This window comes from Myxine glutinosa, chromosome 5, assembly GCF_964187855.1.
Source record: "Myxine glutinosa chromosome 5, kmMyxGlut1.1, whole genome shotgun sequence".
NCBI lineage: Eukaryota > Metazoa > Chordata > Myxini > Myxiniformes > Myxinidae > Myxine > Myxine glutinosa.
Genome location: NC_136265.1, coordinates 57,864,638 through 57,880,342, shown reverse-complemented (window position 1 = coordinate 57,880,342; position 15,705 = coordinate 57,864,638). Strand labels below are relative to the sequence as shown.

General features: G+C 43.6%; 1 protein-coding gene across 1 annotated transcript in view; it reads left to right on the top strand.

The window, feature by feature from the left end:
• The first annotated feature begins 553 nt into the window (after positions 1 to 553).
• The window catches only part of LOC137411778 (uncharacterized), a 188,442-nt gene continuing 173,290 nt past the window's right edge, over positions 554 to 15,705 (top strand). The window contains exons 1-5 of the mRNA XM_078777303.1: positions 554 to 673; positions 946 to 1,048; positions 9,829 to 9,891; positions 10,972 to 11,345; positions 11,429 to 13,001. Coding sequence (XP_078633429.1) covers positions 554 to 673; positions 946 to 1,048; positions 9,829 to 9,891; positions 10,972 to 11,345; positions 11,429 to 13,001 — 2,233 coding nt within the window. The remainder of the gene's footprint in view (positions 674 to 945; positions 1,049 to 9,828; positions 9,892 to 10,971; positions 11,346 to 11,428; positions 13,002 to 15,705) is intronic.

The following is a 15,705-nucleotide window of genomic DNA, read 5'->3' as shown; positions in this document are numbered from 1 at the left end:
GCTACGTTACACACTGTTCCGGTAGAAGACCTTTTCCATCGCTGGGGAGTTGACCTTATTGGACCATTGAAGGAGACGGCCGACGAGAAGCGTTATGTCATCATTGCCACTGAGTATCTGACCAGATGGGTTGTGGTTGATTCATTAAGTGACAAATCTGCTGACAGTGTTCATGCTTTTCTGATGGGACTGGTGTTTTGGTTCGGCGCAAGTGAGGTTCTCCTTCACGACCAAGGTCGCGAATTTTGTAACTCTTTGGTGAAGCAGTTGTGTGACATCCTTGATACAGACCAAGCAATGACATCTGCTTATCATCCACAAATGAACGGTTTGACAGAACGTTTCAATCAGACGATGGTAACGCAGCTTATGAAGATGATCAACGACGAATGTGACGATTGGGACAAGTACCTGCAGCCCATTGCATTTGCCTACAGGACAAAACCACAAGCCTCAACGAAGATGTCACCTTTCGAACTCCTCTATGGTCAGAAGGCCCGATTACCTGTTGATCTGCAGACCCCCACCTGACCCATATACTGTCGCAACGCGGATGAAGCAGTTGGCTGATGCCATTTCACGTCGACGTGCCACTGCCCGAAGCAACATTGAAGCAGCCCAGGCCAAACAGAAGCAATGTTATGATATCAAGCACAGTGGTCCCATGTTTAAGGTAAACAGGAAGCAATGCATAATTGAAATTTGCAATCTAACTATGTAATCGTCAGTAAGACATTGTGTTGAAATGGAAATCTAGCAACAGATCCGTAGTGAACAGATGAAGATGAACAATTGAGTTATTGCAAATTATATAAATGAAATATAACTTGTTTTAACATGTACATCGTGATGAGGTATCTGATTGGTTTGACATCTTGGGCATGCATACGGTAATCTTTCGACACATATTTACACAGATGGGTAACTAATTCTTTTTTTTTCTAGGTCGGCGATCAGGTTGCCTGTGTCAATCGTCGGCGAGAGACACAGATGGGTGATAAGCTAGCAGCCCGCTTCCAGGGACCTTATGTCATCCACCAAGTCCTTGGCAAGGGATTGTATATTCCACAGTAGGGGTCCTCTGTTCTGAAGAAGAAGTACAACGCCGCGAACCTCAAGAGATGGTACAACGGAGAAAAAGCAGATGCCACCATCGCTTCCAGTATACACCAGTCTGCGCCGACTCCTTCTGCACCATCATCTCCATCTGACTCACTGCCATCCTTGACATCTCCGAATCATGGACCGAGTTCACCATCCCAACCATTGGAACCATTCTCCCCAACGACATCACAACCATCCTCCTCATCCGTGCCTTAGAAATTCGCCCGACCATCACAAGAAGTGAATATCACAGACATTGAAGAACGAGAGATCCAGTTCATCCCGATGAATGCCGAGTGGCGAAGATTCAACTGCGAAAAACTGGATATTCCAAAACCACGTGGTTGATGGCCAGTTTGAAAGCCAGGTGTCCTGGATGGCAGTCCCAAAAGAATAGATCCCACAGTTGGTGACAGAAACTGTCTATTTCGGGCCATCTCCAAGGAGATTTGTGGAAGCGAATCCCAACATGTGTCATCAGATCGAAGGTCGTGGACATTCTCGCTGATGCTAAATATCGACCTCACTTTGAAGGATACTCTGGACATCCTGATATGACCCAGTATTTGCCACCCAGTGGAATGGAGAAAAACTCTGTCTGGGCAACTGATGTAGAAATAGTCGCTGCTGCTTCCCTGTTGAATACAGCGATCACCATACACACTGAAGACAGGCATGGTCAAAGAAGATGGATGAGATATGATCCCTTGTGTGTCGTCCCACCTGTGAGTGAAAGTGACTTTACATGCATGATTTACCTGACCAACTACCATGAACACTTTAATCGTGTTATTGACGTTTAAATTACGGAATCAGTGAAGCATGTGTGAGAATCAGGTTTAAATCATTTGGCAGATGCCAGATATACTTGCATGTACCTACATTAAGGCGACAACTGTACAAAAGATATTGTTGTCTTGGTATTTAAGATTTGTACGACTTTCTCTTACAATTTGCAACTGTGTCTCAAGTCTCCAAAAATAATGTAAAGTCAAACCCGTTGACTTGCATATTTCTCAAACTGATTGAAATTGATCATTTTGGTACAAGTATAATGCATTGCATATCCTATAATTCATATCTTAAAGAGTACCGACCTTTATAGTGACTCTCTTGGTGTTCTGTTTCAATATTGAGATATTTGACAAATGACCGTACTGTGTTTATTTTTTATATCTCTCTGATTTCTTCTGATCATGATTTTATTTTAGAACATGTGTTTCTTTACTAGACAGTGAGAACTATTGAAATGTATCGAACTTCTCCGCATTTGTCCTGGCACTGTGCGTCCGATACACATCGGGAAATAAACCACAAGGATGTATATATTTGTTCCATTATTCATTTACACAAGTATATCCGTTGCTATAAAGTGGAAATTAAATAGAACCCATGGGTATCTGGGACATTGAGGCTTGTGAGAAACGTGTTTGTTTTTTGTTTAAAAACTACCATTTGCATTTTACACAAATGTTTGAAGGTGCAGTCTTTTGAGGAGGACTAAGTGGTCTAGTAAATGTCGATCATTGTTTGGTATATTATGGTCAGTTTCCAGAAGACTTTCGTAGAAAGTTTTTACCATGTAAAAACTATTAATTGACATCATTAATTTCAGTTTGTATAGTAATGGGGTGTGTGTGTGTGTGTGTGTGTGTGTGTGTGTGTGTGTGTGTGTGTGTGTGTGTGTGTGTGTGTGAGTGAGAGACATCGAAATCGTTACTGAATGTTGGCATCCATAATGTATTAATTTCCAGCGTTCAGTACTTTGTATAATATGTATACAGTCACGTGAAAAAGTAAGTACACCCCATGTAAAGTTTTGACTTTTTCAACTTATTTCAACATACAGCTGTTTGATCTTCATTTCAACAATATTGACAGATAAAGGTGATATAATATAACAAATATCATGAAACATTTACATTTTGTAGTCCATTGTATCATTTAAATAAACATAAATGCAAATTTCGCATGTGGAAAAAGTAAGTATACCCTTGGCTCTAATTCGTGGTATTGCCCCCTTTGGCAGAAACAATCTCAAGTAGGCGTTTCTTATAACTGTCTACCAGTCTCTGACATCGACTGGGAGAATTTATTGCCCACTCCTCCATGCAGAATTCTTTCAGGTGTTCGATGTTTGAGGAGTTTCTTGCATGCATAGCTCGTTTCAAATCCCCCCACAACATCTCGATGGGATTTAGATCCAGGCTTTGACTTGGCCATTCCAGAACCCTCCATTTCTTTCTTTTCAGCCATTCCTTGGTGGATTTACTGGTATGTTTATTGTCATTGTCATGTTGCAAGTTCCACCTTCGGTTGAGCTTCAACTTTCCGACATGTGGCCTCACATTATCCTCAAGCTCCCTCTGGTACAATGAAGAATTTATAGTGGAATCTATGATGGCGAGCTGCCCAGGCCCTGATGCAGCAAAGCTGCCCCAAACCATAATATTTCCACCATCATGCTTTACAGTTGGTATCAGGTTCTTGTGGGTAAATGCTGTCTTTGGTTTTCACCAAACATGTCTTCTGATACTGCGGCCAAATAGCTCTACCTTTGACTCATCTGCCCAGAGCACATTGTCCAGAAGTGCTGCTCTTTGCCTCGGTGTTCATTGGCAAACTTTAGTCTTGCCCTGATGTTCTTTCTGGACAGCAAATGTTTCCTCCTGGGACACCTCCCATGTAATTCAAATTTGTGCAGCCTCCTTCTCATGGTAGACTCTGCACTTTGACATCAACACAGTGGCAAGAGCTACCTGTAGGTCCTGTGATGACATTCTGGGGTTCTTAGAGACTTCTTTCAGCATCTTGCGGTCTGCTCTCGGGCTGAACTTGCTGTGGCGGCCTGGCCTGAACAAGTTGGCAGTTGTTTGGAATCTCATCCACTTGTAGATGATCTTCCGGACAGTCGAATGATTGATTTCAAATTGTTTGGAGATCTTTTTAAATCCCTTCCCAGACTCGTAGGCGTCTATAACCTTCTTTCTGAAGACCTCAGAGAGCTCTTTTGATCTAGACATGGTGACGCCGCACACTTCAACAACAAAGAGCAAACCAAACTAAATGTCTGAGGTTTAAATAAGATAGGTTCCTCCAAGATCCTCTCTAACGATGTTCTAATCATTTGCACATGAGCTGGTGCTCCTGATTCTAATTTTAGGTATTTGAAGTAGTGATAAATGGAGGGGTGTACTTACTTTTTCCACATGCGAAATTTGCATTTATGTTTATTTAAATTATACAATGGACTACAAAATGTAAATGTTTCATGATATTTGTTGTATTATATCACCTTTAACTATCAATATTGTTGAAATGAAGATCAAATGGCTGTATGTTGAAATATGTTGAAATATGTTGAAAAAGTCAAAACTTTACATGGGGTGTACTTACTTTTTCACGTGAATGTAGATATCTGGGTATTAAGTTTGTCGAAATCGATGTCCTCTTCATTCAAGAGAATATGATCCACATTATGTTTGTGTGTGAAATATATACAGACTTGGCATTTAATATGGCATAGTTTTTTTTGTGGGGGTGAACTTACTTTTCAAGATGTCTTAGAACCAAAAGTTCATTGGAATTATGTTTAAATTATTCTAGATTTTGTTAATGTGACCTTTAAAAGAAACAAAAACCACATTTGACATTTCAAAACAAATAAATTGATCCTTCAAAGTGATGTAAACTGATATCGAACTCAATTCATGGACAGTACTGTGTTAAACTTCTGTACGTTTTCCAGAAGTATCTCTTTATTTTGCACATTCGCCAATTTTTTTTTAACAAAAACAAAAGTAAAATTACGACTGGGATTACGGACAGTAAAATTACAGTTCAGTACTTCGTGTAACCCCCATGAGCATTCAGGAGAGCACGTACACGTTGAGGCATGCTGTTCACGAGATTTGCCAAGGTTTGGACAGGAATTGCTTGCCATGCAGTGACAATAGCCTACTGCAATTCATGCACAGAGGTCGGCTGCTGGTCCAAGTGGTCGATTTGACGCATTAATTCTGCCCACAAGTTCTCTATCGGATTCATATCCGGGGACATGGCAGGCCACTCCATATGCTCTACACCACGGTCAGCAAGGAAGTGTTGGATCATGCGAGCACGATGAGGCCGTGCGTTGTCATCTTGGAAGACAAAGTTTCCTCGAAAGGCTGCACGAGCAAATGGAAGCAATGTTTCTTCCAGAATGTCCCTGTACTTGAACTGGTTCAGGTTTCCATTCAGAACAACCAGGTCAGTTTTGCCCCCTGCATGAAAAGCAGCCAAAACGGTCACCCCACTACCTCCAGCTTGGACTCTTGGCACTATACAATCTTTGTTGTAGGCTTCATGCACTTGTCTGTGCACTCGGAACGCGGCCATCTTGACGATAGACCAGAAATCTAGACTCGTCACTGAAGATCACGTGATTCCAATGTCCTGGCTGCCATTGACGGTGCTCTCTGGCCCACTGCAATCGGCGCTGGCGGTGTTGTCTGGTCAGGCGTGGCTTTCTCAGGGGACGCCTGCACGATAGCCTGCTTGAACCAGTCATTGGTTGACTAGCCTTCTGGATACAGGCACATTTGTCAGTTGCTGCCACTCAGCCCTAAGCCGATTATCTGACTTTGTACGGCCATTGCAGACTAACCGGTGCAGCTGGCGATCATCCCTCCTTGTGGTTCTGCAGGGATGTCCTGGCCTCGGTATTGGAGTAGGGACACCCCTCTGAGCATTTCGTTTCAGGATCTTTGACACCTGACCTTGAGTGATGCCATACTGCCGAGCAATAGCACGGTCTTTCATGCCGTAATTTCGTAAAGCCACCACTCCATGACAAACAGCAGTGTCGAGTTGACGGACCATCTCCAGTGGAAGCAGCAATAACTTTTGGAGATGTGCAGCAGTTGTTTTCCACTAATACAGAATGCAACAGCCCTTGTATAACCGACTGTGAAGCCAATCGTCAAATGCACCTGTCCATAAATTTTGCCACGCCACCTGTGATATAATCCTGTTGTTGACTTCTTGCTGCGACAGACAATCAGTGACATGGTTCTTTTGTTTGATATCACAGAGAAAAACAACAAGTTTAGTTAAAATCCAGGAAGTGGATATAAAACTATAACCGTTTCACCCGGAGCTTACGAGATTTCTCAAATATCTTCTGAAGTCTCTCGCCTTATGAAAGAACAAGGTGATGAACCAAAAAATATGTGAATAGATATTCAAAAACACACTTCAAAATCAACTATTAAACTTAAAAATAATTATTAGGTTGATTTCACGATTGAAAAAACATTGGTTTTTTTTTGTTTGTTTTTTGAATACTGAATCGAGGCTCGTGAAAGAGCTAACATTTATTTCACAAACAAATCAACCAGACAAACAAAATATATAAAAAGAGGGAGCGGAAGACAAGATGGGGAGAGAAGGGGAAGCACACAAACACAACATTTGAGAGCAGGGAGAAGTGTGGGAGGGAGAGGGCTTGGGGGGAGGAGGCGTGGGAAGGGGGAGGGGGGGGGGGGGAGAGGTATGAAACACAAGGGGACCGAAATTAGCGGGGGTAGAAAAGATCAAGGTTTTGGATGGGGGAAGATAAGAGATGGTGGTGAACAGCTGTTTTAAAGACCTGGAGGGTGGAGTGGGATTGAAGAGAGTGAGGGAGTTTGTTCCAGAGGCAGGAGAAAAGAGGAATGAAGGAGTGAAGGTGAGAAGAAAGTCTTGATTTTGGCAGTTTAACCATAAGAGGGTTGCAGGCAGATCTTGTGCGACCTGTAGGAATATTTGGGGGACAGAGCCCAGAGAGAGCTGGGGGGGCAAGGCCAGATAGGAGTCGGTAGAAGACGGAAAGACCACCAACCTGCCTGCGGTGAGTGAGTGAAAGGCCCTTGGAGTTAGCTTTATCGTGGGAGATTCCAATGATTCTGAACGCTTTGGTTTCAACAGCGTGAAGACGAGCTAGGTGTGAGGCAGGAGCACCAGACCAGAGGGGAGAGCAGTATTCCATAGAGCTGTGGATGAAAGCCTTGTAAGTGGTGAGGAGCTCAGGTGTACCAAGGAAGGACTTCGCACGACGGAGGATGCCCAGTCGGCGACTGGCTTTGGAGGCCAGATTTGAAATGTGGTTTTCCCAGGAAAGATCATGGCAGATAGTGAGACCCAAAAGATTGAGTGACAGAACTTCTTGGAGAGGATTATTCAGAAAGTGGATGGGAGGGTTGTCCAGTCGGTCTTTTCGGAGAGACATCATAAGAGTGTGAGATTTGTCAGGATTGAAAGACATGTTCCATTTGTTTGCCCAGTCTGTGATTTTGTCCAGGTCTGCAGAGAGTGAGGAGGCTGCAGACTGTTTTCTGTTGAAATTTTGTACATGTCACATTGTCACATTTCACGGGTAGCCCAGTGAAAAAATTTAACACGGATATCAGAATGAAACTTGCACATGAAAAGGACATGGAACTCTTGTTCAGTATTAAATACATCATGTATGGTATGGCAACACTGAGACACTCGAGCTTCATATCGAATGTACTTATGTGACATGTACTTTAAAATTACTACATCTGAAACGAGCAATATGGTTTTTTTTTGGTTTTTTTTCTTTTTATGTATACATAATCGAGGCTCGTGAAAGAGCTAACATTTATCACACAAACAAATTAAACAGACAAACCACCAAAGTATATAAAAAGGGGAGCGGTAGACAAGATGGGGGGAGAAGAGGAAGCACATAAACACAACATTTGTGAGGGACATCGGGAATGTGTGGGAGGGAGAGGACTGGGGGGAGGCGGCGTGGGAAGGGGGGAGGGGGTGGGAGAAGTATAAACACAAGGACACCAAGGGCTTCCAGGAAAAGTTGGTATTTCAAAAAAGAGGATTTGGGGTGAAATTAGCAGGGGTAGAAAAGATCAAGGTTTTGGATGGGGGAAGATAAGAGATGGTGGTGAACAGCTGTTTTGAAGACCTGTAGGGAGGAGTGGGATTGAAGAGAGTGAGGGAGTTTGTTCCAGAGGCAGGAGAAAAGAGGAATGAATGAGTGAAGGTGAGCAGAGAGTCTTGATTTTGGCAGTTTAACCATAAGAGAGTTGCAGGCAGATCTTGTGCGACCTGTAGGAATATTTGGGGGACAGAGCCCAGAGAGAGCTGGAGGAGCAAGGCCGGAGAGGAGTCGGTAGAAGACAGAAAGACCACCAGCCTGCTTGCGGTGAGTAAGTGAAAGAAGCTCGGAGGTAGCTTCATCGCGGGAGATTCCACTGATTCTGAACGCTTTGGTTTCAACAGCGTGAAGATAAGCTAGGTGTGAGGCAGGAGCACCAGCCCAGAGGGGGGAACAGTATTCCATTGAGCTGCGGATGAAAGCCTTATATGTGGTAAGGAGCTCAGGTGTGCCAAGGAAGGACTTCGCACGACGGAGGATGCCCAGTCGGCGACTGGCTTTGGAGGCCAGATTTGAAATGTGGTTTTCCCAGGAAAGATCATGGCAGGTAGTGAGATCTAAAAGCTTGAGTGACAGAACTTCTTGGAGAGGATGCTGAATGTGCAGCATCAAACTCAAGATGTCCAAATATCACACAAATCCATGCCAGTGGGATTCCCACGGGTGACCCCACTAGTCTTATTATAATAGAGCAAACGTGTATGGTTATGTATGGACCAAAAGGTCTTCTTCTTCAAAATAAATTATTAACACCGTCTTAACCCTTTTAATTACGTTTAGACAACTGAGACCCCTCAGTCCTTTGACGACCCTTTAATTCCCCCAAGACCCTTAATACCACCAAGACCCCTGAAGACCCAAAATACCCTTAAAGACCCATAATGCCCTCAAAGACCCCAAAGACCACGAAGACCCAAAACACCCCAAAGACCAAAAATACCCTTGAAGGCCCTGGCGCTCAAAAACACCATGAAGACCCAAATGGCCCCGAATACACAAAAGACCCCGAAGATCCAAAATACCCCAAATACCCCGAAGATGCAAAACACCCTGAAGACCCAAAACACCCGAAGACCCAAAACATCCTGAAGACCCAAAACACCATGAAGACCACAAAGACCCTTGAAGACCCCGAAGACTCAAAACACCCCAAAGCGCCAAAGACCCAAAACACCAAGAAGACCCAAAAGACACCGAAATGGTCAAAGATGCCCATCCCTCTGAAACGACACATGGTGAGGCGCGCGGAGCGCACCGAGTCACGCTAGCATTTGAAAATATTTAATGAAGCAAAAACTATAACACTCAGGTGGAATTTGTTTCGAACACCATTAACGAGACCTATTGGCCAATGTATATTCCAAGTTCGAGCTAGTTTTAATGTGGAGCCCTTGATATATGAGTGCCAACATATTTTGGGTGGACGGACGGACGGACGGATGAACAGACACCAACGTGATTTCGACGGTTTTCAAAATAAGACTCAAGAATGCAGAAACAAGCCGTTGATGAAATTTGGAACCTATTACCTGGATGGAAAAACAATTTCTCGTGTTTAAAGTTCCCAAGAGCACAATGAGCTCCATCATTAGGAAATGGAAGAATATAAGATTGGAGAACCCCAACCTCGCCCTCTCCCAGGGAGCATACCTGTTTCTCCGGGTTTGATCGGATTTAAAAAGTCTGATGTGTATGTTTGCAAGTTTGTAACAGATGCTCCAAAAGCCTTAGAAACTTGAAAAATCTAAAGTTCAGTTTTAATGTGATGTTTTTCTTTTCAGAATTGATTGTGAAAGTGAAGGTGGAATCTGAGTTTGAGGATGACTCACTATCTCAAGAGAAAGGTCTGAACCACAACAACATTCTGCTTGTTCCAATTACAGACAGTCATGTGTGTGTCTACATTGCACAGGAGGTTGTGAGAGATGCTTTTGCACTTGTCTTTTAAGGCCACATGGTGACTTTAGGCCATGTTAAAATGACCCAACTCATTAATAACGGATTCCTCTCTGCATATTGAAGCATCACGATATTTGTTTGAGATGTTCAGGGTAAACGTGTGTTTCAGAGGAGGAATTAATCTGTAAAACTATTCGGGTCAAATACATCATCATTCACAATGCATGTTCCTCTTGAACAAAACAAAATAAGGAGAGAGGCTAGATGCTAGAGCTTCGTCAATGCCGCACATTCGTAAATCCCCACAATTCCCACCTAAAGTTAAAATATAGCAAAAAGCAAGGTGTTGACACCTGGAAAAGTATTGCCTATATACTCACAGTACCTCTGAATGGATAAACCAGCCAACTCGCGTATTTATTTCGTAAATTAACATTTTAAAGAGTCTCACCATCCCGAATGACATGCCCACGAGAGATGGCAAACAGGAGCATGTACACTGGGCATTCGCCAACAGGCCTCGCTATGCCTTGATTCTTCTTCATATTGCCAATGAACACTTTTCAGAGAACTGCAGAGTATTGTTTCTCCGAGAGGGCTGGTACCCCTTTGTCCTTCGTCTCTCTTCTAGATATTGCAGATGGAAAAGTTATGAAAGTCATTCTGTGTTGGTGGACGCGTAGAACAATGGATGGATTCAACAGAATGTTCATCAAAGTATGTTAACCACCAAAGGAAGCAAGGAGAAACTGATGCTACAATCATTAATACATGGTGGGGACAAGCCTCTGATTGCTATACACTGTCCAGAATGATGGAGCAACCTCTGATAAGATCGTTTGTGTGTGATCAGTAAATGTCTGACTCATTTGGGGAGATGCGCAATTCCTCTATTTTTGAATCTTTCCTGTTCAATCTAATTGAGCATATTTGGGGCCAATCTTCAATCTAATTTGAGTGAAATGTATGTCAATTTTGTAAAGTTGGTGCAAATTAATGATGATTTTTGTGACTTGTCTTTGCAGGGAAACAAACGAAACTGGTTTCTTGTTCAAACTGTTCCCAGTGGTTTGACACGGAAGTTTTCAATCGGCCCACGACTCGGAGTGTTTGTCAAGAAACTGACGAACCTGGCAGCGTGTCTTTCACACGCAGATGTAAGCGTTGTACAGAGCCGCTCAAGAATATCCGAGGAAGTGAGAGACAACACAAGTGTTCCTTGTGTGACAAATCATTTATAACATTGTCATCTTTAAAACAACATCAAGCAATCCACACGGGCAAGAAGCCATGCAAGTGTTCGTTTTGCAGCAAGGCATTTGCTGATTCGTCATATTTGCGTCAACATCAAAAACGTCACACAGGAGAGAAGCCGTACAAGTGTTCGTTTTGCAGCAAGGCATTTGCTGATTCGTCATATCTCCGTCAACATCAAAAGATTCACACAGGAGAAAGCCCTATAAGTGTTCACTGTGCAGCAAGGCTTTTGTTTATTCTTCAAGCTTGGGTAAACATCAAAAACGTCACACAGGAGAAAAGCCATATGAGTGTTCACTGTGCAGCAAGGCTTTTGTTTATTCTTCAAGCTTGCGTCAACATCAAAAACGTCACACAGGAGAAAAGCCCTATGAGTGTTCACTGTGCAGCAAGGCTTTTGTTTATTCTTCAAGCTTGCGTCAACATCAAAAACGTCACACAGGAGAAAAGCCCTATGAGTGTTCACTGTGCAGCAAGGCTTTTGTTTATTCTTCAAGCTTGCGTCAACATCAAAAACGTTACACAGGAGAAAAGCCCTATAAGTGTTCAATGTGCAGCAAGGCTTTTGTTTATTCTTCAAGCTTGCGTCAACATCAAAAACGTCACACAGGAGAAAAGCCCTATGAGTGTTCACTGTGCAGCAAGGCTTTTGTTTATTCTTCAAGCTTGCGTCAACATCAAAAACATCACACAGGAGAAAAGCCCTATGAGTGTTCACTGTGGAGCAAGGCTTTTGTTTATTCTTCAAGCTTGCGTAAACATCAAAAACGTCACACAGGAGAAAAGCCCTATAAGTGTTCAATGTGCAGCAAGGCTTTTGTTTATTCTTCAAGCTTGCGTAAACATCAAAAACGTCACACAGGAGAAAAGCCCTATGAGTGTTCACTGTGCAGCAAGGCTTTTGTTTATTCTTCAAGCTTGCGTCAACATCAAAAACATCACACAGGAGAAAAGCCCTATGAGTGTTCACTGTGGAGCAAGGCTTTTGTTTATTCTTCAAGCTTGCGTAAACATCAAAAACGTCACACAGGAGAAAAGCCCTATGAGTGTTCACTGTGCAGCAAGGCTTTTGTTTATTCTTCAAGCTTGCGTAAACATCAAAAACGTCACACAGGAGAAAAGCCCTATGAGTGTTCACTGTGCAGCAAGGCTTTTGTTTATTCTTCAAGCTTGCGTCAACATCAAAAACATCACACAGGAGAAAAGCCCTATGAGTGTTCACTGTGGAGCAAGGCTTTTGTTTATTCTTCAAGCTTGGGTAAACATCAAAAACGTCACACAGGAGAAAAGCCCTATGAGTGTTCACTGTGCAGCAAGGCTTTTGTTTATTCTTCAAGCTTGCGTCAACATCAAAAACATCACACAGGAGAAAAGCCCTATGAGTGTTCACTGTGCAGCAAGGCTTTTGTTTATTCTTCAAGCTTGGGTAAACATCAAAAACGTCACACAGGAGAAAAGCCCTATGAGTGTTCACTGTGCAGCAAGGCTTTTGTTTATTCTTCAAGCTTGCGTAAACATCAAAAACGTCACACAGGAGAGAAGCCGTACAAGTGTAAGTTTTGCAGCAAGGCATTTGCTGATTCGTCATATTTGCATAAACATCAAAAGATTCACACAGGAGAAAAGCCCTATCAGTGTTCAGTATGCAGCAAGGCCTTTGTTTATTCATCAGGCTTGGGTCAACATCAAAAACATCACACAGGAGAAAAGGCCCATCAGTGTTCTTTATGCAGCAAGGCTTTTGCAACTCCATCATACTTGTGTCAACATCAGAAACATTCACACTGGGTGACCAAGAGTAAGAACAGTAAATGATAACGAGGAGATAGATTAGGACAAACTGCAGAGGAAGAAGAGGAAGGTGACAAAATATTTAAAATGAGCCGCAATAACTGGAATAAGATCAAAATAGAGGAGATGAGCTGAAAGACCATGACTCCCTGGAATAGAAATGCAACAAACGGAGAAAAACACGAGTAAGAGGTTTTTTTTCACTTTTTTAAAAATTGTATACGGGATCGATGCTCGTGAAAGAGCCAACATTAATCACACAAAAAAATCAAAGAGACACATAAAACATAATAAGGGGAGCGATAGACAAGATTGGCAGAGAGGGGTAAGCACACAAACACAACATTTGAGAGCAGAGACATCGGGAGATCTGTGGGAGGGTGAGGACTTGGGGGGAGGAGGCGTGTGAAAGGGGGGCGGGGGGGGGTGGAAGTATAAAACACTTGGACACTGCAAGGACTTCCAGGAAGGAAGTTGGTATTTCAGAAAAGTGGATCTGGGGTGAATTTGCAGGGGTAGAAAAGATCAAGGTTTGGGATGGTGGAAGATAAGAGATGGTGGTGAACAGCTCTTTTAAAGACCTGGAGGGAGGAGTGGGATTGAAGAGAGTGAGGGACTTTGTTCCAGAGGCGGGAGAAAAGTGGAATGAAAGAGTGAAGGTGAGCAGCGACTCTTGATTTTGGCAGTTTAACCATAAGAGGGTTGCTGGCAGATCTTGTGCGACCTGCAGGAATATTTGGGGGACAGAGCACAGGGAGAGCCGGTGGGACAAAGCCGGAGAGGAGTCGGTAGAAGACAGAAAGATCACCAACCTGCCTGTGGTGAGTGAGTGAAAGGCCCTCGGAGTTAGCTTCATCGTGGGAGATTCCAATGATTCTGAAAGCTTTGGTTTCAACAGCCCTTCAGAACCATTTAGAATTAAACAGTGGGTCAGAAAGTTTTGTCAACTTTATTTTTAACGGACGGATGGAAGAAAGGACTTCGGCTTATATTGAAATGGCTTCACAGCTTAAAATGAACACTGAAATATATGTGATATGAATGAAAAATACGTGAAAGATATGTATTTGTAAATGACGATCCGAAAGATTTGTGACATTAAACGACCCAAAACCAATTATAATCCTCTTTTCTTCTTTTCCTCCCCCTTCTCTTCCCATTATAAGGGATGAGGTCCAACCAAGCTGCCTCGACCACAATACTCCACCACTTCCTCCTGCCCTCAACAATCTCTCTCCACTCTCCAACCACCCCACCTCATTGATATCCCTGCTCACACAATCCTCCCATCTCAACCAGCCAATCTCTTCATTCCTCCTACTTTACTCCCTTAACATACCCACTCTCTTTGCCATTCTCTCTTCCTCCATACACATCAAGTGTCCAGCGCACTTCAGCCGGCTTTTCATCAGTCTCTCCGTCAAGCTCAATTGCACACCAATCTCCTTCCTCAGTTCATCCATCCACCTTCTATCCACCCTCTTCACTTCTGCAATCAATTTTCATGATATCTTTATGGCTGCCATTAATCCCTCCACCCTCCTCCACGCATTCGCAACCACCAGAAATCCTGCCTCCATCTTTCCCTCCAACTCACCGAAACTGCCTCCAACTTGCCATCACCGGTCTCTGTTGCCCCCAGATACTCAAACCAATATCCCTGTCTGATCTCCTTCACCTCTCACCTGATACTCATTTATTTCTTCTGCTGCCTGACCCACATCACCTGAGTCTTTGCATTCCTTCAGCCCATGCTTCCCAAATGCCTCTTTCCACTCCCCCAGTACTTCCTGCATCCCCCTTCTTATCTTCCTGCATCTCCATTGCACATTCACTCCACCAACCTAACTTCTGCTTCCGGCAATCCCATCCATCTCAGTGTCGCCATCACCATGGTTCTCAGGACAGTGCCATAGGCCATTTGTAGGTCCACAAATCCCAATGCCAATTAACCTTGCACCTCCAACTTCGTCTTCCTCAGCTATGTTAGCCTGAACATCCCACGCGTTGTCCCTCTTCCCTTTGTCAACCCCTGCTGCTCTTTGCCGATCTCCAACTCCACACTTCCTTGTCCTTCCATCCAGAATCCTCTCCAGTACAGTTTTCATGACATGACGAATGAGTGTAATGCCTCTGCACTTCCCCAGAGCTTGAACATCACCTTTTCTCTTCCATATCTGCACAATTAGGCCTGCCCTCCAATCCTCCAGTTGAACCCTCTCTCATACGTACATTCATCAGCCTCCTCGTCCAACTAACTCCAACTTTTCCCACAGCATCTGTCATCTCTGCACACATCTCGTCAATGCCTGACTCTCTTCCCCTTCTTTATCCTCTTTATTGCTGTCCTTGCTTCCTCCTCCGTGATCTCCACTACCTCCACTTCCCCTCTTCATAACAAGGAAGCACCAGCTCACCATTGCTTCCTCCTCAGTTCATCAGCTCCTTCAAATATCCTCCCCACACATTCACCACTAACCCCCTCCCCTCTCTGTCACTAACCTCCCGGCACCATTCAAAATCACCACCCACCCCCAATTCATGCCCTCACTATCCTCATCCCTGTCCTCATCCTCATCCTTACTATCCCCAATTTATAGATTATCTTCTTCCCACCATCCTCTTCCAACTTGTACACCTCCCTTCCATATATATCCCCACCTTATCCACATCTCTTCTTGCTGCTTTCTTCTTTTGCCCGTGCATGTGCA